Source organism: Manduca sexta, chromosome 28 (assembly GCF_014839805.1).
Source record: "Manduca sexta isolate Smith_Timp_Sample1 chromosome 28, JHU_Msex_v1.0, whole genome shotgun sequence".
Lineage (NCBI taxonomy): Eukaryota > Metazoa > Arthropoda > Insecta > Lepidoptera > Sphingidae > Manduca > Manduca sexta.
In genome coordinates, this window is record NC_051142.1 from 7,463,526 (window position 1) to 7,488,047 (window position 24,522).

The following is a 24,522-nucleotide window of genomic DNA, read 5'->3' on the forward strand; positions in this document are numbered from 1 at the left end:
GTTCAATTTTATTTTCGCCATTTTTGTGTTGTTGACACTTGACAGTAACATTTCTGTAATAAATCTAGAATAGGGATGGATGTGATCGCTATTGTTAAAACATTTACTTACTTAAATCCGTGAAATTCGTGTAAAATAATTTATGAATGGCCCATTACCTAGCTACGAAACTAGGGCCCTGGGCCCTTATTCTGTATGATAGTGTAAACGCGTAACGCGGCCGTGTCATGTTATCTTCGAGAAATGTGTGTGGAATGGTATTCTGTAAGCCAAATTTCTATAGTCCTAAACATGATGCGTTGTGTTACGTGCTTGTTACACACTGTCAAAATAACGTGCGGGATAGAGAATAAGGCTCCTGTTTAGACAGTAGGAACAAAGAGATAGGTAATGATTGTCATTTACGCGTGTTATTTGTAAACGTCCCCATTCTAATGGCATATCTACCTCTTTAACGCTAATAAGTGGATGTAAATATCAATTTTATGAGATTAGAAATGTAAACGTATATTTCCTTCATAAATTACAGGACCCAGAATTTACTCGATTTTTATTTGGATTATTTTTTTCTTTGCATTTAAAAAATTGTCTACTATGTTTAGTTTATTTTCCTTTCTATGTGTTTTTTTTTAAGTAGTCAACGACGTGTTGATAATTAACTAAATGGACTTTAGAGTATTTTGGCTTTTTATAACGTTAACGTCATTCCGGATGTATATGCCCGGCCCATAAAAGTTTACTTGTTTTTTGCATGTATCATGGATACCGGCCATGGCTATGAATAAATAAAAAAAACATCTGAGGGTACCTATCTTTCCATATATATTATAATTCTCTTTGGTACCTATCACTCAGAATAATCAGCTGTGATACATACGTAAGACTAGGCAGTATGGTCGAAAGACTTTGTCTAAGGAAGAATAAAAAAAAAAATCAGCTGTCACTTTAACATTGACATGTCCCGTCCATGCCCCTGATAGGAGGTAATATTGAAATCGCTAGATTCTAGATTAAACTCTAAAATGCAAGAACATAATACCAAATAATAAAGTTTGAGAATAAGTATCTTAGTTTTTACATGAATACTAATCGTTTTAAACGTTTCTACAAATAAAACATAAAATGACTATCGCCGATTACGTGAGTGCTTTATCGCAAAACCCTTACTTTGGAGCTGGTTTCGGCTTATTCGGGGTTGGAGCGGGGGCGGCAATATTACGAAAAGGTTTTCAGACATCTATGGTCTTATTTCGAAGGCATTGCATGATCACCCTTGAAGTACCATGTAGAGACAAATCCTATCAGTGGTTACTACAGTGGATAACGCAAAAAGGTGCGAGGCAAACACAGCATTTGAGTGTCGAAACGTCTTTCGAACAGAGAGATACGGGTCAAATCAAAACCAAATATGAGTTCATTCCTAGTGTTGGACAACATTTTTTTAGGTCAGTGTGAATTACTATTCCATATAATAAAAAACTCACAGACATCTAACATTGCTTATACTCCCATTGAATCACCTATAACAATCTACAGATACATATAAATATTGCTGAAATCTGTCAACAGCTTGCCCACGAGTCTGAACTCTGCTATAGACTGCCAGAATGCCAGTTTATAATCAGGCTTTCTCTTCAATATCCTGAATAAAAATAAGCTATTGTAGGTAGGTAGACAGCATCTAATAATTGTATTATTTTTTAATATTAACTTACAATCTTGTTAATGATATGAGAATTAAATTCATAATATTCTTATATGTACAAACAGGATTAGGAATATGTATACCATCTACATAATTATAATTAGGAAAATATGGTGTAATTTCCATAAATTACACACAAGGTTTAGGTACCATTACCTAAACCTTTGCCTTGTATGAAGCCTTATTAGTCATATTGTATATAGATTCTGGGCAATTAAAAATTGTACACTATTTTTCAATCACCCTAACTTCTATTTTAATAAAAAGTTATTTTCCAATTGATGGCAAAGTACCACATGGTACATTTCAGATATGCTGGAACATGGATAAAAGTTGACAGAACCAGAGAACAACAAACACTGGATCTACATATGGGCATCCCTTGGGAAACAGTCACATTAACAGCATTTGGTCGGAACAAGCAGTTGTATTATGACATACTTGAAGATGGTAATTTAATTTGTTACTATAAAAAAATGTTACTTGTCTGTTTTATATAACTATGTATGTAGATTCACTCATAATTTATACAGGAACTGCTAAAGATAGATGATATAATTCAAGATGGAAAATATTTCAATCTTGATATTGTTTTATCTGCTAGCAAGCATAGATCTGCTTGTATCACCCTGGAGCTGGTATATGTGAATAGGCTTGCTTCTCTCACATCTTGGAACCAAAAATACCACTTTATCATTTATTTCAGCAAGAACTATGGCCCTAAAACAACATGAAGGCATGACCATAATGTATACAGCCATGGGATCAGAATGGAGGCCCTTTGGACACCCACGACGACGCCGCCCTATAAAAAGCGTCGTCCTACGTGCCGGATTGGCAGACCGAATCTTAACAGATTGTTTAGATTTTATAAAGAATCCACAATGGTATACGGAGCGAGGCATTCCATATAGAAGAGGCAAGTTTTGACTCCATATACTTTGTATAAATTTTATTTGGATATCTTCCGAATTTATTGTGTCTAGACTAGATTTTCGTATGCGTTAAATAATGCTAAACATAGCATAAAATTAAATACAAATAATAATAATAATAATAATATCAGCCCTGTATTATATACTTGCCCACTGCTGAGCACGGGCCTCCTCTACTACTGAGAGGGATTAGGCCTTAGTCCACCACGCTGGCCTAGTGCGGATTGGTAGACTTCACACACCTTCGAAATTCCTATAGAGAACTTCTCAGATGTGCAGGTTTCCTCACGATGTTTTCCTTCACCGTTAAAGCGAACTATAAATTCACAAAGAATACACACATGATTTTAGAAAAGTCAGAGGTGTGTGCCCTTGGGATTTGAACCTGCGGACATTCATCTTCGCAGTCCGTTCCACACCCAACTAGGCTATCGCCGCTTACTAGGCTATCGCCGCTTAAATACAAATACATAGACTAAAAAGTCGCAAAAAAATATATAAATGTCTATTTTAAGACTAGACCTCTTGAAAAATACAAGCTACCAGTAAACTATTTGCATTAAGTTTGTTGCTGTGATTATTTTGCCATTATAGGACAAGTAGTGTACCTTTCAAATCAGGCTATGGCTGAAGTCACATGTAACTATGATACATAACATTTATTTACCACTAGGTTTTGCCTGCGGCTCCACTCGCGTGAAAAAAAAAATCCGGAATAAATATTTTTCCGGGATAAAAAGTAGCCTATTAGTGAAAATATTTTCAAGTTGGTTTACCTTTGTTCCTGAGATTACCGCGTTCAAACAAAAAAAACATAAACTCTTCAGATTTATATAGTATAAATAAAAAAAAATTGTTTATCTTAATAGATTTTGCAAGGCTGATGCCCCTACGAAAAATACACGGGAATTATATTTATCGCCTTTATTCGTATATCCTTTTAAAAATACGAATTTAGGTAACAAAATATTCACAAATGCCGGTTTATTACCTTGTGAAGGTTTTGAATTATTCCTTTCGTAAATCGACCGCGTGATTGCACGATGCTCACCTCCTTCTACCTCTTTTGCCCTCTACACGCCTCTTTTTTCTCATTCATTAATTTTTATATTTTGTTGGCTAACCAAAGAACATTTTTATGCAGGTTATTTACTATATGGGCCACCTGGATGTGGAAAATCCTCGTTCATAATGGCATTAGCAGGTCAATTAGAGTACAACATCTGTGTCCTTAACTTATCTGAAAGAGGCTTGACGGATGACAGGCTTAATCATCTTTTGAGGTGAGTGAAACTAATATTATTCCAGCGTTATTTTCACGCGCTGACTGCGACGACATAACAAAGTGTTAGCCAGCGGTGCGGCTTGCCACATGTCAGAAATGTTAGTATGGTAATATAACGATACGATCATGCGGTTGACACAACAGATGTGATTTCACTGATATGCCCCAGCTACACAAAACACAAGTGTGTGTTATGTCGGTTTGTTGTTAGGCTCATTTTTTAACTTCTGTTTCCTTTTGTTATAACAAATCTAGCCTGCACGGACGCACTGACATTGTTTGCTTAAACTCCACAGGAGATAGCGCTCAACCTATGAATTCTAAGAAAGAGGGACTTAAAGTTCGTAATTTACTTAGGAACGTTAGTACGTTTTATAGATGTATATATTATCATGGAACTTGATAAATCCAGGGTAAATTAAAAGCCCCAACATAGAACAATGTACTAAAAACAAGCTATTATCGCACGTACATTTTATTTTACAGCGTTGCGCCTCAACAATCCATCATATTATTGGAAGACATAGATGCAGCTTTTGTGTCCCGTGAAGACACTCCTAAACAAAAAGCTGCTTATGAAGGATTAAACCGCGTTACATTCAGTGGATTACTTAATTGCCTTGACGGTGTTGCTTCTACAGAAGCTCGGATCGTGTTCATGACAACAAACTATTTGGAGAGGTAAGATTTTCTCATACATCGTATTATTGCTCCGTTTTAATGCCAAAGTAACCCATAATATTACAGCTTGTACAATTAGTAAGAATAACTAACAATCAAAAAATTATAATGAATAAACATTTTTTAAGAAATACAGCCTGAAATTAATCTACAACTAAATTTCTATACAATTTTATAATTACAACTTTTGTAATGAAACTTAATATTATTTTTTCCTTACTTTAAAATATCATTCACTACTCAGACCCATTGATAATTAATAATACCTATATTATCTTGTGACTATAACTTATATGTACCGAGATTTATATCCAATTTGGAATAAAATCAAAAAGGTTAATTGCAACATATAACAATAATTAATTACACAGTTGTGTTCTTAAATTTCGAATATTAAGGAATTTATTTATACAGATTAGATCCAGCTTTAATCAGACCTGGACGGGTAGACATGAAAGAATTTGTTGGATACTGTGATCAAGAGCAAGTGGAACTTATGTTCTTAAGATTTTATAAAGGCGAGCAAGCTGCCGAACTCGCACGAACTTTTGCTACAAGGTAATATTTAGAGAGATCATAATTAATGCGTTGACTGCAGCGCCTAAGCAATTACCACTCGTGCAACTGATCATTCTTTAGGCTTATTATCTCTCGCTTGTCAAACCCAAAATGAGAATGACGTCACAGACCTAGCATGTGAAAATTAGCGCTACGAGTATATTTATTGGCCAACATAACTATTATTCTGTTTTATCAAGGACGTAATACACAGCGTATGTGTTTTAACCCTCTACTGTAGCCACACTTATAAGCGCGCCTGACATTATGTAGTACCATTCAAAATTTAAGAGCTGCGGTAAACGTTTAATGTTTTATATTTCCTCATCATTTTTTTTTTCTAGGGTCATGGAGATGAAAAAGGAAGTCAGTCCCGCACAAATTCAAGGATACTTCATGTTCCACAAACATTCTGATCCTAAAGATGTATTGTTAGATGTTACATCAATATGGACACTGGGATAGTGAGAATAATAATTATAGATGTGATAAAATGATTAAATAAAATTAGACATAGCATAATTACAATCAGTCTCCCTTCTTTATTTCAAAATAGCGTAGAACGAGGTGAATAAAATTCGCAGGGTGAAAAAAAAAACAAAACCTATAGTGCAATTAAAGAAACCGAGGAGCCCTCCGTTTAGTTATATAAAGCTTAACATTGTTACGGAGAGCCTCGGTGGCAGTTGTTTCTCGTCTCTCACTTATTAACCTAATAACCATCTCTATATTCCTGACGTGGTGTAATCAGGTTTACCGTAATAAAACCAATACGTAAATCACGTCAATATATTGTGTTCTCTATTATATTACAGTACTCAATGAAAATTTAATTTCTTTACCCTGTGATTTATAATCATCGCGTTTTACCGCAGTAAACACATAACATTTTATATACAAATCATAGCAATACTTAAGCATTAGTAGTAGGTAAATTTCTGTAGGTATACAGCAAAACTAACAATAACTAACTATAGTATCTCATACTTAGTCGTCATTCGCAACGTTATAAATCTAATTAAACTTATAACATTTCATAATCCTTTTACTTCTTCTTCTTACAATTTAATTCTCTAATCCAATCAACCTGTTGGAATTTACTATTTATGCCGTAAGAACCTGGGTAATATTGTATTTCTTAAGTTGGGCCAACAGTGATTTATCCCGATTTTAGGGTTTAAGCAGGCGATCGATCCTAAAAAACTAATCCAAACCATATCTGTAGCAATATGCTACACCGATATATCAGTGGTAGAAACAATTTCATGGCCTGTCTGAAGTTACACATATCGAACTTTACGCCTCTCGAGTTTTGCCAATATTTAACCTCTTATAAGAATAATAGCAACTCTGCTTGTACATAATTTTAGTCGTACAAAGTTTCGCCGCAGCTTTGGTTATCAAAAATCATACTTTTATATAGTTAATACTCTTCAGTAACGTCACAAATCTGTTTGCGTATTCATACGTCTCTTGATTGACATTTTGGGCGTTTTGCAACATTTTGTTAGCAACCTCCCCTTTAAACACTTTAATTATTTCCCATTGCCAGCTTGCAGAGATATTAGATATATCAATATTTTCTTGGTTCATGTTTTTTACTTTTATACAAAATTTGTTTTTATGACAAAATAATGATAAAGACAAAAGAATTGGGTCCTCGGTTGTGTCCTGTTTATACAGAACTTTGAATCTAATGAGACAAACAAAGTAATGTGACGAATCTTTGTTTGTTTGATCTAACAAACAGATGTTGTGTGATTGAAGTAATTTTTCTAAATATTGAATTGGTGAGTTTGTCTTTACAGAGGGTAATTCTACAGTATCCATTATCACAAATTCAGTTCGCGTTGAAGGTGCAAAATATGTTGCTTTTCCAGTTGACATGTTATTTCTTTCCATTGCGCTTACTTGAGGCATCGGGTTCAATTGAATTTTTTGATTGGATGGCACGTTTTGGTTTATCTCATTTGTTGATGTGGCTTGGCTTGGCTGAATTGGTTGAATAATTGCCGGAACTGGATAACTTATTTGGGTATTGTCAATTGTTTGTAATACCTGACTGGGTTGGATAATCGGTCTTATAAGGTTCATATGACTCGCACTTGCTAAATTAATATGATTTAATGCAGTCAAATAACTCGGTGGAGGGACTAAGTGCCTTGCTTGAATGTCATTTGTCTGCACCAAGCATGTAATCATCTTAGATTGTTTATTATCGCTTGCAGAGTTAGAAACAGTAGGATTTTCAACAATAAATCTGTTCATCAAACCTTCTTTAGACAATAGTTCAGCTAGTGGCTTTACTTTTATTCTACCAGTAGTCAATTCAGTGTCATTATCTGTATTATTTTGTGATGGCAGTACATCATTCTTTTTATTTTCGGCATTTTTATTTTGTTGGTTTACGAAAGTTTCCTGTGTAGCTACTGATCTAGCACTAATATCAGGCATACTAGATTCATTGCCTGATGACTCTATTGAGTTGGATATAGTATGCTGTGTATCATTTAGACAAGTTTGATTTAAATTAGGTGGTACTGACTCATTGTGTTTTTCATTTGCTAAAGTTTTCCGAGGCAATTGTTTTGGGTTAGCCACAGGATTTTTATTAAGAAGTTTACTTTTAGTATCTACTTTCCAATTTGCACCTTTATCACTATAAAATACTTGGGATATTTTGGGCATAGCGGACTCCCTAGAAATTGTAGGCAATACTTGATTTACTGGAATCATTTTCCAACCTAAGTCGTCCTCGTCGACCACATTTCCTCTTAACTTTGTCATAATTCTTACATAATTTGTGTCTGAATTAAAATTTGACGTATTTGGTGTCCACACAATTTCTAAATTCCGGTGTTCCATGTATCTTAACAAACCAGTGCAGTTAAAACCTTGTTTATTGATAATTTTTCTGCCTATACTTAGAACTTTATGTTTAAGCTGTGACTTTGAAATTTCTGGATTATTTTGTTGGGTCCTGTGCATTTTGTGAAGATCAATATTCTTTTTATATTTATTGTGGCACATGGATATAATATTTTGTATTTTAAATTTATGATCTTCTGCTGTACATGTTTGTATTGTTTTTTGCAAAGTAACTGCGTCATTGAAATTAGATTTTTCTTGTCCACTATTGCAATTTTTCTCTGATGCATTATCAGAAGAATCATCAATTTTTATACAATCTCCGTTAATACTGTCTTTTTCTAAATCCTTTGTAGTTACAGAATCTTGTTGATCTTCAATTTTAGATTCTAATGAGTCATTTGAAATCTTTCGCTTCTTTTTTACCTTACATTCATCATCTGAAATATCAGACTTATTATGTTTTTCTACCAATCTGTTAACGACCTTTGGGGTATAAATTATAAAGTAGCTTTTATCAATATCTTGCACAATTTTTTCAGTAGATATTACAACAATATCATTCAAGCCAGTAATGTTCGGTATTTTGTCTAACTTATCGAGTTTTATTTTGCAATTGTTCTTTAGAATGTGTTCATGTTTCGCTCTTAAAGTCTTGTGACAATTGCGTGTATGCTTAAGCATATTATGTTTTTTGAGGCTGCAATAATTACATAGTCTGCACGCAAATGATTTTTTGTAATGTGATAACCATGACACAGATTTCTTTGTATGATTTTTGTTTTGAGCAGGTGTGCATTGTGATGGTTGGTCTAGTCTACTACAAGAAAATGATAACACTATTTGTTTACACTTAGCCACTGTCGGTTTAGACGGTTCACTTGTACTATCGGTTAGCCGAGGTAAATCCGTTTCTTGTGAATGTTGTGTTTCTGTCTGTAACAAAGACAATATATTTATTAGCCAAAACAGATATTTGAAATTTCAAAACCAAGCTCGCAAGTCGATAATTCATTTTATGATAGGTTATCAACACCGCTAATGATCCTCTACATAGACAGAAGAAATACTTAGTTGACTGCAGCGTCAAGAAATTTATTGTCACCGATGCGGGTCCCTATTGGTTATGCGTGTAAGAAGCGCACAGTCATGCAGCCAATACAAATGATGTGTTGTCGAGGACTTACATTTAAAGCAAGTTATTAATTTTTTTTGCCGCACTGTTGTAGTGCAAATTTAACATGATTGTATTTAGAAACTGAAACAGAAACAAACTGGGCCGATCACTAATTTACTGACAAACTATGGCATGAAAATATGGACACGAATTTCTTATCGGAAAGTCTGCACGCTTTACCTTTACCCCTAGCAGAAGCAGATGCTGAGATACCAGCTGCTAATATTTATATATTTTTTTAATAATTGTGGGATTACTTAAAGCTATCTATAAAAATTACTCTTGCTGCGTCACTGACAATGGCCTTATTTCTGCTGACATAGTCATGCACGTTGAGGTCTGGCAAGGCGATTTTCGATCACCTCTTCTCTTTTTGATCGCTCTGGACGGAATCATGCTTCGTAAATTTGACAAGCTCCGTGAAATAGTGGGACATTATGGATTACTTAAAAGATCTACCCCATTATTCATAGACGTTTTTTTATCTAAGGACGGCGTAATGCTGTGATAAGTCGGGGGTTAAACTATGCCGATGATCTTTGTCTGCTAAACAACAGACACGCCAACTTGTAATCTAAGCTCGATAGCTTAATACTAGGACGACTCTAGAGATGCGATCCGGAGTGACAAACACAGTACCTTTGCTAATTAGCACTGAGGTAATGGAACAAGTCCTCAATTAAAATACCTCAGCGTAATTGTGTCGGAAACGGAAAGAGCAGAAAACATCATCTCACGGATTACCAAGGCACGAGCAAATCTTACGCTACTGCGACATGTATGGAAGTCACGTAAGCTAACCCAAAGCGTTAAGCTTAGGATATTCAGGTCCAATATACGGGTACAAAATATTAAAGGTAATCAGTCATCGCGCATCAGCTCTACGTATTTGTAATCCGATACCTTAGCCCAATCATCGGTAGTCACTAGCCTGAGAAAGTCTCGAACTACCAGCGATGAGAATTCTGCCATGAAACCTCAAGCAACCAGCAGATCAGGCGCTGCAAGTTGAAATAGATTGTCCAGACTATAATTCTAACCAGCCAAGAGATTGGAATATACAAGGCAAGGAAGACTACGGCCATCCTAAAGGAACATGGCGAATATTGGGAAGGTTTGCAGCGAAGTCAAACCCGAAGCTCAAGATCCGTTCCACTGTGGAACCTTAATTATGAATCTTAATCAAACAATTAAAATGCCAACTTGTATTCCTGACTATCCCTTATTGACTCAAAGCATATATTTAACAGCTAATTAAAGTTTTAAGGATAAAGTATGCTGGTGATCAACTTAAAATTCAGTGTTCGTTACAAATAATATAACTTCTTCTTCCCTCAATATAGTTAAAAAAAAGTTGATTCCAGAGAAAAATAAACAAAAAAGAAAGATAAGAGGGCACCAAGATAAAGAAATATGGAACTGCAATCCAAATTCTGATAGCATAGAAATACTCAAATGATACCATCCCCTCATCAGCATTCTCATTTCCAATATTCGGTATTACAACAAAGACGGACACCGGAAAAAATCCAGTACTGTGCTATGGGAACGGTTCTATATTATGTACTCTCTTTAACAACGCTTAATGAAGACGGCCGTGTTCAGTTCAGACCCAGAGGACGATATCACTCTCGACTATTTATAGTAAAAACGAGTTCTTGAAACTGTTGCACTCCACAAGAGCGCTATTGTCCTCGCTATCGAGGACATCGCCGCATTCCTCATACCCCCTAACCCCCGCATGCCAACGAATACGGTAATAATGGATAGATTGTTAGTTCGCTCCGACTGCGCGCATCCATAATCGTTGATGTCTCTTCCTTTCCCAGTGATCGGCCTGAGCCGAGGTTCGCAACCCGTTAGTAGGTTACCCTCAGCACGGTCGCAAATTTTCAAGGGTCGCAACTCGCGAGCGTCTATAGCGCACGCTCAAGAGTCCGGTGTGTTTATACAAGCCAGCCCTTGTCAGGCTAAAAAAACTTTTTTTTTAAGTTTCTATATGCGGGTGGTGCCAGAAGTAAAATCTAGTACCTATATAATAATAAGGATACCGTACGTGACGATGATTGAGGCTATGTGAAAACTGTGAAATGCTAGTCCTCAATACAATGGTAATATGTTAAAATAAATAAAAAATCTGGACTTCCCATAGCAAATAAAATGTTAAGATCACTTTATTCTATAAGTCATTAAAAATTCCAACAAAAAAAATAAATAAAAGTTGATGACCAACTTACATTTTTCAATTCGATCTTGTTTATCAAATCATTCTGTTTATTAACAATTTTTTTCTTTGTTTCAAAAAATTTATTTAGAGTGTCTTCACATGCATTGCACAACAATTGTGGTAATCCATCAAACGGTTCCACCTGTAACAAGATCAATTTATGGTCATAAAATATGCAGTATTAGTGCATAATATGGACTATGAGTAAGAATTTGTATTCCTCTATAAATCTTGCAAATGCATGCGAAAATTTACGAAAAGCATGGATTTTTATTAGAATGAAAACCCTTAAAATTTTACAGATTTAGATTAGACAATGTCCTGAAATTGTAACTTTGACTTTACGGATGAACAACACCTCAGTCCCCCCCGTGACCATGAAGGCTGCAAAGTCTTCGAAACGTCGGGAGGAAATAATAATATAAAAAAAACCGCGATAAAATCCGTTTAAATAGTTTTTAGTTTTATTTCAATGTCTAACATTCGCGTAAACATAAGAAATCATTATACAATGTCCTGAATTAACACATAGATAACTTTTTATTACCGGTATTTGTTTCTGTGGATAATAGTTTAAATATTAATATAATTTTTAGATGATGCATTGTACAGATGGTGTCATGGATCACTACGGTGATTTAGAAAATTAAACCTGCATTGCGCCATCTACATTGTTTCCAGTTAATGTAGGCAGAATTATTATAGTAATTTTTCAGGTACAATTCCAAACTCAACAACCCCAATACCACTTTACCAAACTCAGGTAATTAACCCAAGACTTCAGCGTAGCAGTTGCAAAGCCCCTACATTAATTAAAATTGTGTCCTAATATTCCAGGATGGAAAATTAATTACATTTTTTCATTAATGAAGAATTTTCACCTTCAGAATAGGCTTTTACACTTAGATTGCAATAAGCAAAGAGCAAAATCTATTACAACTATAAACTTTATAACAAATCTCATTCATTTCATAAATGTCTTATGCGACCAGTTAGTTTGCAAATCTTAAAAGAATAAAACAAGATTGGAGTAATATCATATGTTTGATTTTCTACTTTATTTATTATATAACAGAAACATAGTTTCTGAGAAATATACATCCAAATTGGTTAAAAAAAGGCTGTTATTCATATTTAAAACTAGATGTTGTTTATAGCTTTGCCCAAGTGAAGGTCTCTTCCCAGTATAAAAGTACCACTGTGTCATTTTCAAAGATAAAAAGTTTAAAAGGAAGTTTTATATTTTCTCTCATGTTACAGTTAATCCCAAAGTCCCTTTGTGCAAACTATTTCTAGTACACATCAGGATGGTCTATCCTTGTGCCCAGGGCCGTAGCTAGAGGGGGGGGGGATTGTGGGGCAATGCCCTACCTTAAAATACTAATGCCCTACCTTAATAATTAACAAAATTGTACATTACTACTCAATGAAAATATATGGAGCAGCGGGTTTTTTATTTTATGATTTGGAAGTTGGTCGTACAGTAAGATTAATTAGTATTGATGGGTGAAATAACCCTCTTTCGAGATTTATGGGAATTTTGTTACAATCTGTATATTACCTTAACAATTACGTATTAAATTATTTTTTTTTACTCACGTTTAAAAGTCATGGAAACCAAAAATCAATAGAGCAGATCAGATCTAGTAACATTTTTATTTCCGCCCTGCTTGTAATAACAGCTGCCCTACCTTAAATTCAAGTCTAGCTACGGCCCTGCTTGTGCCAATCCTAATAGTCCAATCTGCTATGCAGTTCCTGCCTTTACTTCTCACAACTGTCTAAACATTTACACAAACTATTACATTTATAATAATAATAACAAGATTGCCATCTTTTGCTTAAACACCTGTGTCTTTATGGTGGGCAATACCACAATGTTCCATATATTATTCTCCTCTCTTCTGTTATGTGAAAGTTTTAACATATTATAAAGCTTAATGAGATATTTATTTTTGATAAATGTATAAAAAATCAAATGCTATATACCCAATTGGCAAAAGAGATAAAGAGTGTTTGGGCAATATTGCCAGACTGTATCTCAATGCCAGGCAACTGTTGCTGCATTAAATAAAATTTTACCCTGACAGGGAAGTAATAATAGATTTTAATAAATAGATGACTTCTATAAAATATAAAAGTATTAAACCATTGCAAAGTACATAAATAATTGATTTACCTAAATGAAATAGTAAATAACAACTACTTACATTAATATCAAAGCAATATTTGATTTGCTCTTGAACCTTCGGCACTATTAAATATTGCCCCAAATCTTCCAAACATAAACGGCAAGTACCAAATAGCTTTGGATTTACTTTAACAACACTCATTTTAAACAAAATCTTAGGGTCGTTTCCTGAAAAATCAATTGTAATATTTTAATTTCTCTTTCAAAATTCGTTGAATAATTACAAAAAATACATAAAATATATGTTACTTTTTATTAAGTTTTCGTCAGGAATATGTTTAATACTTCATAAACTAGGTACTTACCAAGAAAGACTGTCCAACAAATTCGGAAGATCATATAAGATATAAAATTATATCTACAGCATGAAAGTTATAAGGAAACTTGTAATAACGAATTTTTATATTAGTTACTAGCCCAGAATACATGCTCTCCACTAATAGTTCACACATGCAAAAAACCTAGCCCTAACTAGTAAACCAAAACGGCCAAAGGTAATAAAAAAACATAAACATTGCTGTTAGATATCAATTGACCCAGAACTTTTTTGGGAATTGTAAATTGCAAATGTAATTTTTTATTCCTTGGTCAACCACCAATAACGAAACAAAGCAACAATTTTGCAAAATGTACATGTACTATAGAATGTACGTAAACCAAGTTGTAAACGCAAAACACCAGAGACCAATAAACCAAAAAACTTTGTAGATACAGAATAAATAATATATGAGTGTAGTTAGTACATCTACCCAAAAGTTGGTAAATATGGTAACACTACCACAGATTATACAGTATATTCTACTCTATTTTATTTTGTCTCCGGTCTTTGCAAAATTGCTTTTGTAATATGTGCTAGGGATGATGGTTCATTCCGAAAAAGATCGAAATACGAACCCAATCATGGAAAACAAAAAGACCATTGTAATAAGCGAATTTTTATAATTTTTAACGAAGTTATTTTTACAATTGAATTAAAGTTCTTATCAGGTATAAAAAGATATTTGTTTCGATTATATTAAATACATAAAAAAAAATATAGTTTACAGTTTCCAGTGCTGTCCAAGCTTTTCAGGAACAACAGACAGTTTTTGAGTAGAAATTAAATCAGAAAAAAATTAAAGTAAATATTTACATTACTTATGGTTAGGTTGATACATTCAAATAATTGTAAAGAATTTTATGGATGTTATAGAAAAATCGATTCACTCTATTGATTAATTACTATATATCGATTAAAAGAATCGAATTTTTTTTTTTTTTTTTGGATCCAAGTAATTGATTTTTGGGTTAATCAGATCGTCTGCAGTTTGCATTTTCCAACTCATACGTAGCATATTCAAGAGTATACACATTATTAATCTACCAAGCTACCGAACTACTAACATGAGCCATAAAGCTACCTATATCTGAGGATATCAAAATATTTTACGAAAAATCAACTACTTATACAAACATGTGAATGAATGGGTCGTCGGCGGGCAGCAGGGGGCTGTCCGCCCTAGTGCATTTCTGTGCATCTCTGCACATTTGTCGGTTGACCCCCGGGATGGACGGCAGTGCCCCCCCATAAGAGACGGGCCGTAAGGCGGCACCGCGCAGGGGCGGCTGCGGTCGCAGACTAGACACTTAAACGTCAGAGGAAGCCCGCAGCCGTCCCTAATGCGCCGAAGAGAGCCACCGCGGAGTTTTAGCTGGTAGGCCGTGCATAGGTTAAGTTGTATATGGGGTTAGGGACTCGGCCTGGCGGTCGCCTGAAGGTCACCATCAAATCCGGGCGGCTCAACGCCGGGCCGTAAGGCACGGTTACCCCAGCATAACCGATCAGTCGCCCCCCACGAAGGCTGGGCGGTAGTAATAAGGCACTTTCTCCGCGAAACCAAAAAAAAAAAAAAATGTGTGTAATAAAATACGAACAGCGAGTTTCTTTAGCTTTCACAAAATATGCGGAAAGCACAAAAAAGATCTCGTTTTTTGTATTTAATGTGTAAAAAACCGGCCTCTAGTTACGGATAGATTTATCTACAGATTTCTACAAACTTTTTATTGTGAATCTACATTTTTTTTTTGGTTTGGTAATATTTGTCCTTGAACAGATTGAAAGCACTATTAATGACGAGGCTGTATGGGTTAGAACCCTTTCCCATTCCAATAATAAAGGGAAAATCAAAATAAAAAAAAAAATGTCCTTGAACAGTGCAGTATTACCAGATGTCTACTTCACATTCATTCGCCTTAAATAACATGCCAAAAAATGCATTCATGCACGCCTTTCTTCCTAAAATAAAAGAAAAGTAGTTGTTATCGTTCCCGCCATGGCATTGTATTACACAAGGGCGCTGCCAAGGAGGGGGCAGGGACGGGCGGCTGCCTCCCTCCGATATATGTTAAAAAAGTTGCCAAATGTAAAGCAATCAAAGTACTAAATCTTTGATTTTCCTTGCTTGATCAATCATTCCCGTACCTCGAAACTTTAATGAATTCACCAGTTTCATTCCTAATATTCAGTACGCTCTAAATGGTCGAAAATTTTTCAAAAATCTCCCGAAGATTGTATAACTTAATAAAAAAAAATATCTTTGTCGAGCATTATAGTATTATAATCTGGTAATTACAAAAAAAATACACTGTATATTCAAATTCAAACTCCCAAATTATTTTTATTCTATTTTTCTAATGTAATAACTTATTTATAAGTCGTGAATTACTCTGTACCGTTTTTATTACTATCGCTGTAGGTGTAAGGCTTGTACTACAAGTGAAAAACTTTATGTGCTCTCGATTTTACGTAAAATTCATAGTTATGTATTTCTTTCTCTATCCTTTAGGCGTTCAAGGTTAAAGGTCAAAGGTCTTAAACCAACGTTGCCCAACGTGGGGCCCACGCCCCACGGGGGGAGAATTTAAACAGAATTTTCAGTTTTTCATTGTTTTGAAATTTTACTTACGATGTTTTCATAATAATTTTATATCGATTTATTCTTAAAACTTATTATTTATATTTCATAAGGGAACACAAATTAAAAATTACGTATGGGGGGCATAAAAAAATTAGAAAGGTTGGGAAACACTATCTTAAACCTCTCTTCTTACTAATATAAGTGGAATAAGTATGTCGTCTAAGTAATGTAAATTGCAAATTTTGCTTTCATTTCAAGTATCACACTTAAGTCTCAAAAACAGCACAATAATTTCAATGGTGTTTTTAGTAGGCTTTTGACAGTAAAGAGTAGCGTTTCGACATTCATAATTCCTCAACAAAATAACCTTAGTCTTTTCTCAAAATAAATATTTAAAAAAAAACAATGTTTGTAATTATCTTATTCTTATAATTATGTAAGTATTCCTTTGTCAAGAAAACATATTTAACGTCATAACTCATAATAACAATAAGTCTTACAACAGCATTCACGATTACATTGTTTAAAATCAAGCACATCATGAATTTCATAATACTAATTAATTAACAGATAGTCAAAAATAATTCAAAAAATGCTTCTCATTAACTGAAATATCCTAATAACAATTTCATAAAAGTCAGCTATCATCACATTAAATATTGGGAGGGTTAAGGGCTAAAACATTCAATTACCATATACATTTGTATTGCCTCATTATTCAATGAGTTAATAGGTATCACAGCACTTGTAAAAATTGCAGTTGTCAAATAAAAAAGCTTTACTAGGTAAAAAAATTCACAACAAGAACCCTCCAGAGAAAAGGTTCTGAGACTCGATATAAGAGCAATCAATGAACAGCATTTACCGTAATAAACTTATTACATTGATTCTAATTATTTAAACGATACCTAGCCTACAATAACAGTTTTATCTGCGATGACGACGCTTCTTCTTATTAGTGCGTGCATTAGTATTTTGTGGGTTATGATTGGAGGGTCCACCAGTCGACTGTGTGGCAGGTGCAGTCAAAATGGAAGGTTCCACTATAGCCAACCCAGTCATATGTACTACACTATCATCAGTGGGAGGACCATTTTGTCGTTGTACAGGAACGGGTTGATTGTTTCTTTGGTGCAGAGTAGACACCGGTGTCTGCTCGGGTGGAGAGGGCGACGCGTTAAGCGCTGCTCTCAAACGTTGTCGCATGCGCCTGCGTGCATTGCGGGACAAATGTGTACGTTCTGTACTTGGAGAAGGATTGTCCCGTGTTGGCTGAACATTTATTTCAGCGATCGCTATTGAATTTTGGGTTGGCATTGTATTTTGTCTATTTTGGGTGTTTTCGATTCTGACGCGCATTTCTGCTTCGGAACGCACTAAGGCATTAGCCTCACGCCCTAGTGTGGCAAATGCGCGAGAAAGCCTCGCAACGTCGTTTTGCAAATCTTGTAGAAAAGGTTCAAGATCGTGTGCCGCCGAGTTGTGTGTGTGTGTGTCGTTTGCGTTGCCGCGGTTGGCGACGCGTAATACGGCGCGTGGCTGCGGTTGTTGCGTCAGTTGGTCCACCGGGGTGCGGCGCACCGAGAGCTTGCCGCTGATTGCGACTGGCGCAGTCAAAGCGCGCGCGTCTCGTCCAGTCACTGACAGACAATGTCCGCGCTTTTTCAGTGAGCCTTCACATGAACGCACAGACCATACCTAAAGACAAGTATATGACAATATTTTATTCAATACAACAAGTCAACTAAGTTGATTTTGTTGTGTTTCATAACAGTTATTGCAGTCATTAAAATTATTAATATATTTTTAGAACACTGCTGGGAGAGAGTGACTGAGAGACGTACAACAATGGCATTTTTTATGCTCAGCTTTACTCTAATGCTGAATGCTATTTGTCAGGTGAAACAAAACATACCAATTGCTTATTCATGGTTAAAACATTGTAACATTTGTCTAAAATATATTAAAATGCAATAGTAAATAATGAATCATTATTTAATTGCACCTAACCAAACCAATATAATGTAACTTACACAGTCAGAAAAAATTGCTTCACGATCATTTCCAGATATTGTTACTGTATAAGAAAATTCATGGGATACCCAAGGTGAGGCCGCCATTGTGAGCCATGCACATACAGCATCATCTATAAACAATTCAAAAAGGTTATAATAAGATGAAGAGCTGTTTGAACATAAAGGAGAATGCCTAAATCTCTCCCATTTTTTAAAGGAAGTGTATCAAACCCTATTTATTTTATAGATATCTGTTGTGGGGTTAATTGTTTCAATCAACCTGTATCTGAGGCAATTTCTTATCTTTAATGGCCATTTTGAATACTTATTAAGTTATTGAAAAAGGCATAAGTTTGAATTCCTTTTTTTTAATTAAGACAATATTTGATTCTATGTCACTATTTTCAAAGTTGTTGATACTTGGCAGTGTAATTTCTGTCTACAAGGTTTAACATAGGTCTAGGTTAAATTATTGATATTGTTAAAACAACAATATTCCACGATTATCGCTAAATATCGATATTCTTGTTTTTTTGCGTAATTTATTAAAAAAATAAGATTATCAATATATAATGATAATTATGGAATATTCTTGATTTAAAAATATTTTGTGTGGATTAGTTTGTATGATATTATGCAGACATATATTTCGCTATCATTACTATACAGTGTTCATTTCTGATAATTGGCATATAATCATAAAAAAATATTATATTAAGTATAGCTAGGTATTACATTAGTGATGTTTTTATTTTTAATTGTGGTGATTGTTGATTATCGATATACATAAATGATCACATCGCCAATCCCTAGGAATCACCTAAATTAATTAGTGCAAAACAAACCTCATAGTAAACATAAAAATCTGTAAGTGTTTGAAAATCCCAAAATAAAACAACGATTGTTGTTTATTTGGGAGTACATTATTCATTATATTTTGAGTATAATTTCCACTATCATAAAAAATTCAATTATGTGGGATGGACTTCCATACAGATGGGCATTCTCCTATCAAAACAAAAAAATCCCTTACTTGTAATTTCTATCGTTAGAAAAAATATACCCATGTCAGACACTCTGACTGCAGTAACAAGTTTTCCAGGAACTGTTGAAAATTGCCAAGCTTGGAGATACTCTCCATTTTCAGATTGACCCTAAAACAAACAATAAGAACAAGTTATGATGCAGGAATATTAAAAGCAAATTGTCTTTTTTTTTAACAGACTATAGATTACCCACACTCATATAACAACATATTAATAAAAGATACATTGGCCGAGCATTATCAAGTGAAGGCTAATCATTACCAAATTATAAACAGCATATTTGAATCGCCATGCTATCATATGATGTCGATTGCCTTGGCTTAGTAAAGGAAAGCGCCAACGTTTTAGAAATCATTGGGCGTATATTGTCACAACTCACAATCATCCGCGACACTTTTCACTTTAGAGCAATGTCGATTTTTGTAGATAAATCATTTAGGCCTGCCCTCAGTGAAAAGTATTCACATGTTAGTTTAATTTATCACTTATAAATAAATAGCAGCAGCCGCAATAAATTCTACGTCGCACAGTGGATCGAAAAGGCAATTTTAGTGACTTAGGAAATAATTTTGTGTTTTTCATTTTTTTTTCTGCTAATCGCTAGATATTATTAGCGCTTACAATATTCATTCTTAGTCATTTTTTGATAAACCTTATAGTTTCGGCTAAAAAAAATATTTCATGTTTTTAATGTATGGAACGCACTATAAAAACCTACATTTCCGCGAAATCTTGAAAGGTCTTGCTTTGAAACTAGTTTTTACTTAATCCTAATCGGTTCTACTATACTTCTGCACTTCGAACGTCTGCATCGACCTGCCACTTCTTCAGTTATACGAGTTGAAAAAATTGTGAAAATACGTAAATTTGACACAAGATAGTAAGAAAAAATGCTATGGAAATCGCACAATCTGCGAGGTAATGATGAAGAAATGTACCAGTATGGATTATCATCGTTGCACGCCTGGATAAAATGCATGGAGTGCCTAGTCCACATATCTTATCGTTTGGAAGTTAAGAAGTGGAGCTGCAGGGGTGACGATAAAGATAAAATCAAAAACAAAAAGTCTGCAATACAACGAGCATTTAAAGAAGAATGCGGTTTATTAATTGATGTAGTAAAGCAAGGAGCAGGCAGTACTAACGACGGTAATATTGCCCGAAGATTTTTTAAAAATAAAGCCACAACAGCGCGTATCTCTGGCATTAATGAGCAACTCATAGAAATTTTTATGTGATTCTTCAAGCCATTGCATCTGGAGAGTGTGTTGATCATATTCAATTTTCTATATTCTGCAATGAAACCGCAGAACTATATGTTAAATTATATCCTTGGTATTATATGCCGTCCAGTGTACACACATTATTAATGCATGGGGCTGATATAATTAAACATTTTGGGGCCATACCCATTGAGAAGCTGTCAAAAGAAGCCGCAGAAGCACGTAATAAAGACTTCCGACATTATAGAGAAAACCATTCCCGGAAAATAAATAGGACAGCGACAAATGAGGACATCTTCCATAATCTTCTTTTGTCGTCTGATCCAAAGATTAGCCTTAGACTCCGCATAACAAAACAAAATGTATTGATACTCTCTCCAAAAGCCAAAGAATTTTATTAAAATAAAACATAAAAAAAATGGACCTTCTGCATTTGCCAACAGAACCAGAAGAGCTAGAATTTATTAATGTAGAGAGTAATTTACAAAATAGTAGTGGTAGTGAGTAGCAAGAGCACACACTTCTGATTTTTCTAAAAAATTATGTGTGTATTCATTGTGAATTATCGCTTGCTTCAACGGTGAACGAAAACATCGTGAGGAAACCTGCATACCTGAGAAGTTCTCTATAGGAATTTTGAAGATGTGTGAAGTCTACCAACCCGCACTAGGCCAGCTTGGTGGACTAAGGCCTAATCCCTCTCAGTAATAGAGGAGGCCCGTGCCCAGCAGTGGGACAGTATAAATACAGGGCTGATGTGATGTGATGTGATGAGTAAGTAGATGGGGATAATCCTTTTTTTAATTAAATTATTTGTTGTAATTTTCGCCCAAATATAATTATTAGCTGTAATAATCATCAATTTATTACATAATTTTATTTATAAAGTGTTAAATTTGCCCAAGATAAAAAAAAACGTTTTGAAAAATATAAAATATCATTTTTATCATTTTTTTCAACTCGTATAACTGGAAAAGTGGCAGGTCGATGCAGACGTTCGAAGTGCATAAGTATAGTAGAATAGACCAAAATTCATAAAAAAAGGTTTCAAAGCAAGACCTTTCAGGATTCCGTAGAAATTTAGGTTTTTATAGTGCGTTCCATACATCAAAAAGAAGAAATATTTTTTTAGCCGAAACTATGAGGATTATCAAAAAATTACTAAGAATGAATATTGTAAGCGTTAATAATATCTAGCGATTAGCGTAAAAAAAATTGATAAACACAAAATTATTTCCTAAGTCACTAAAATTGCCTTTTCGATCCACTGTGCGTCGTCTTTAAACACGCCTTGTATCAATTTGCCTATTATCGTATTGATGTAAGCTTGACGAATATGTATTGCTGGGTTATTATTATTGAGGGTTGTATGAAACACGCATGACATTGCAGAGTTATCTAATAACCACTGTGTAGTATAGCAACACGTCATGTGCGTAACCATGACCTAACATTGTAAGCTTGATTATAATATTGTGCATAAGCTGTAGAAAATGTTTCTACTTACTAAATATCACGGTTTCTCGCAAGTCGATAAATATATTGATATCATACCTCAATAAGATCGGAAGAATGAAAGTAGCGGAGATGGTTGAGCAAACGGGCAGCAGGAAGTCTTTCCGCATTACCATTTTTACAACATAGGCAACGGAAAAGACCTTTACATGCCGGAGGGGGCCTCAATGTGAGTCGCTAAAACACCAAAATAAATAATACAGACACAAAACACTTTTTTATTTTTTCTATCAAAGTGACTTTGTTCAACTTGCTGGTAAATGAAGAGGTGTAAAATAGGGCATTACAAGAGATGGTTATCCTTAACCAGTCAACACATTTATGCTGCCTGGTTTAACCTGCCTGTACTAGATATATGAAGGCTGATCCTGAAATGTTACCCTGGAGTACTCCAGGGTAACATTGGCAGGTTTCACACCTTCTGTATTGTGGTTGTTATCCTGATGTATATAGATGTACGATCAGTAGCACTGTCACATTAAAGCTGGAAGCAGCAACACTACTCTGTGGCAGCAGAAATAGGTATTTTGATTGAGTCTGCCACTTTATATAAACTAGTGAAGTGAAATTTTTCTCTTAAAAAAAACCATGCTCTTTTCAGCATGTATAGTGGATTAACTTATTAACTAATTTTCCCTATACAATACCCAATTTACCAATGCCTCAAAAATAGAGGGCACAAATTATGATAGAGGCAATATAATGGTATTAATATTGTTAATATTCGCACAGGATATAAATATGCCAAAGGTAAAGAACTTACATTTGAAAGTTGGAGATCATTTTCTTCATCATCTGCTGCATTCGATTCTGACTCATCAGATGTAGTCTCTTTGGCAGGAGTTCTGCATTCAGATGACCCAGTGCCAGTTGTTACTTTTCCACCTAATTTCTGAAATATTTTTTATCAAATAATATGATTAATATGTATAAAAAACAATATGAGAATTAAATAAATACCACATGGTTAACTTACAAAGGCTCTCAGTTTTCTAACATTGGCAATAAGTTCTTCCATAGCATAATTACGAGTTCCAAAAAACAGGGCCCGGCAGACAGGACATACATCGAGGCGGGCTTTACAACGGCCACACACATGGTGACCTTCATTACACTGGAAAATTTGACCAGAAGGAATTTCGTAGCAAACAGGACATTGCAATAGATCATCTAAGTCTGGTAGTGCATCCGGCTGAAAATTAAAGGCAGGATTAGTTAATATTTGAAATGCATAAATACAATTCTAATAATATTTGATATGTGCTTTACCGATTTTGTGACAATATCGATTATAGGTGTTGTTTTTTCGTTATAAACACTTTACATACTTTGTCATAGTTATGACAATAGAAATCACCACATGGGGGTAGACATATATTAATCCGCTTACGTACTATCATCACGATTATGTTTATAAATTGATTATTTGTACTCTACATTAGCAACTAAATAACGATATGTAAAAATTGCGAAACATAAAATGGAGGAACATTTGGATGTTTCTCTTCTACCCTTACACAATCCAACTCTTGCAATTTATTTATGATAATTAAAAAGTCTCAAAATTAAACGTCTTACTAAACATATAAAGCAGCTTCTAGCTGAGAATTGTCAGGATAAAGCTATTTTAAATATAGATGAAAAAAAATATCGACCAACCGACAAGGTTGAACAATGGAAGTTTTGTTGCTAAAATTTCGCATATTGTTTAAATTATTTACTTACCTTTGTGTCAGTTTTTTCTGACATAGTAAAAACAATATTTGTTAAAATTTACAATTAAAAACTATTAGGCTCACAGCACGTCAAAATAAAAGTAAATTTAAAATATAGCTAAAGCACAGCTGGCGTTTTTCATAAATGGCTTCCTCGACAGTGTTGCCACCAAAGACAAGAAAGCCACATCCATTTACTACTTGAACAAAATTAACTTCTAAGGCTGAGCCTACACATTGGAAACTGCACGTGAATCCATAAACGGATTTCAGATCTGAAAATGTATTGTCTGGCCAGTCGCATCACGAAATATGACAGCAAATTAAAAATATCTACGTTTTGTAACCCCGTGAAGATTTAAAGAGATGAGTTTATTTTACAGTTATGTTTTTATTATTATTGTCTAACACATTACTTATTCATTGCCGCCATACTTTTTGTACCACAACTCTAGCCTTTTTGCTTGCTATGTTACCAATTTCC

The 24,522-nt window shown here is 34.5% G+C and overlaps 3 protein-coding genes across 4 annotated transcripts; 1 reads left to right on the forward strand and 2 right to left on the reverse strand.

Moving 5' to 3' along the window:
• Positions 1-924: 924 nt before the first annotated feature.
• On the forward strand, positions 925-5,692 carry LOC115445775 (mitochondrial chaperone BCS1). The gene is made up of 7 exons (XM_037444462.1): positions 925-1,445; positions 2,016-2,155; positions 2,412-2,624; positions 3,785-3,923; positions 4,412-4,606; positions 5,021-5,164; positions 5,509-5,692. The coding sequence occupies exons 1-7, from the start codon at positions 1,123-1,125 to the stop codon at positions 5,627-5,629; spliced, it is 1,275 nt and encodes a 424-aa protein (XP_037300359.1). The 5' UTR covers positions 925-1,122; the 3' UTR covers positions 5,630-5,692.
• Positions 5,693-5,939: 247 nt separating this feature from the next.
• LOC115445768 lies at positions 5,940-14,402 on the reverse strand. The gene is made up of 4 exons (XM_030172182.2): positions 13,933-14,402; positions 13,647-13,795; positions 11,447-11,578; positions 5,940-8,968 (listed from the first exon to the last, which is right to left on the reverse strand). Exons 1-4 carry the CDS (start codon positions 13,964-13,966, stop codon positions 6,572-6,574), a joined length of 2,712 nt encoding a protein of 903 aa, XP_030028042.2. The 5' UTR covers positions 13,967-14,402; the 3' UTR covers positions 5,940-6,571.
• Positions 14,403-16,764: 2,362 nt separating this feature from the next.
• LOC115445750 lies at positions 16,765-24,226 on the reverse strand. Of its 2 annotated transcripts, none has more exons than XM_030172145.2 (7): positions 24,049-24,226; positions 23,300-23,515; positions 23,087-23,215; positions 22,363-22,500; positions 19,573-19,693; positions 18,558-18,670; positions 16,765-18,222 (listed from the first exon to the last, which is right to left on the reverse strand). In XM_030172145.2, the coding sequence occupies exons 1-7, from the start codon at positions 24,070-24,072 to the stop codon at positions 17,452-17,454; spliced, it is 1,512 nt and encodes a 503-aa protein (XP_030028005.1). In that variant the 5' UTR covers positions 24,073-24,226; the 3' UTR covers positions 16,765-17,451. The 2 variants fall into 2 exon arrangements, with proteins under 2 accessions (XP_030028005.1, XP_030028006.1); XM_030172146.2 differs by lacking the exon at positions 24,049-24,226 and adding an exon at positions 23,593-23,841.
• Positions 24,227-24,522: the final 296 nt, after the last annotated feature.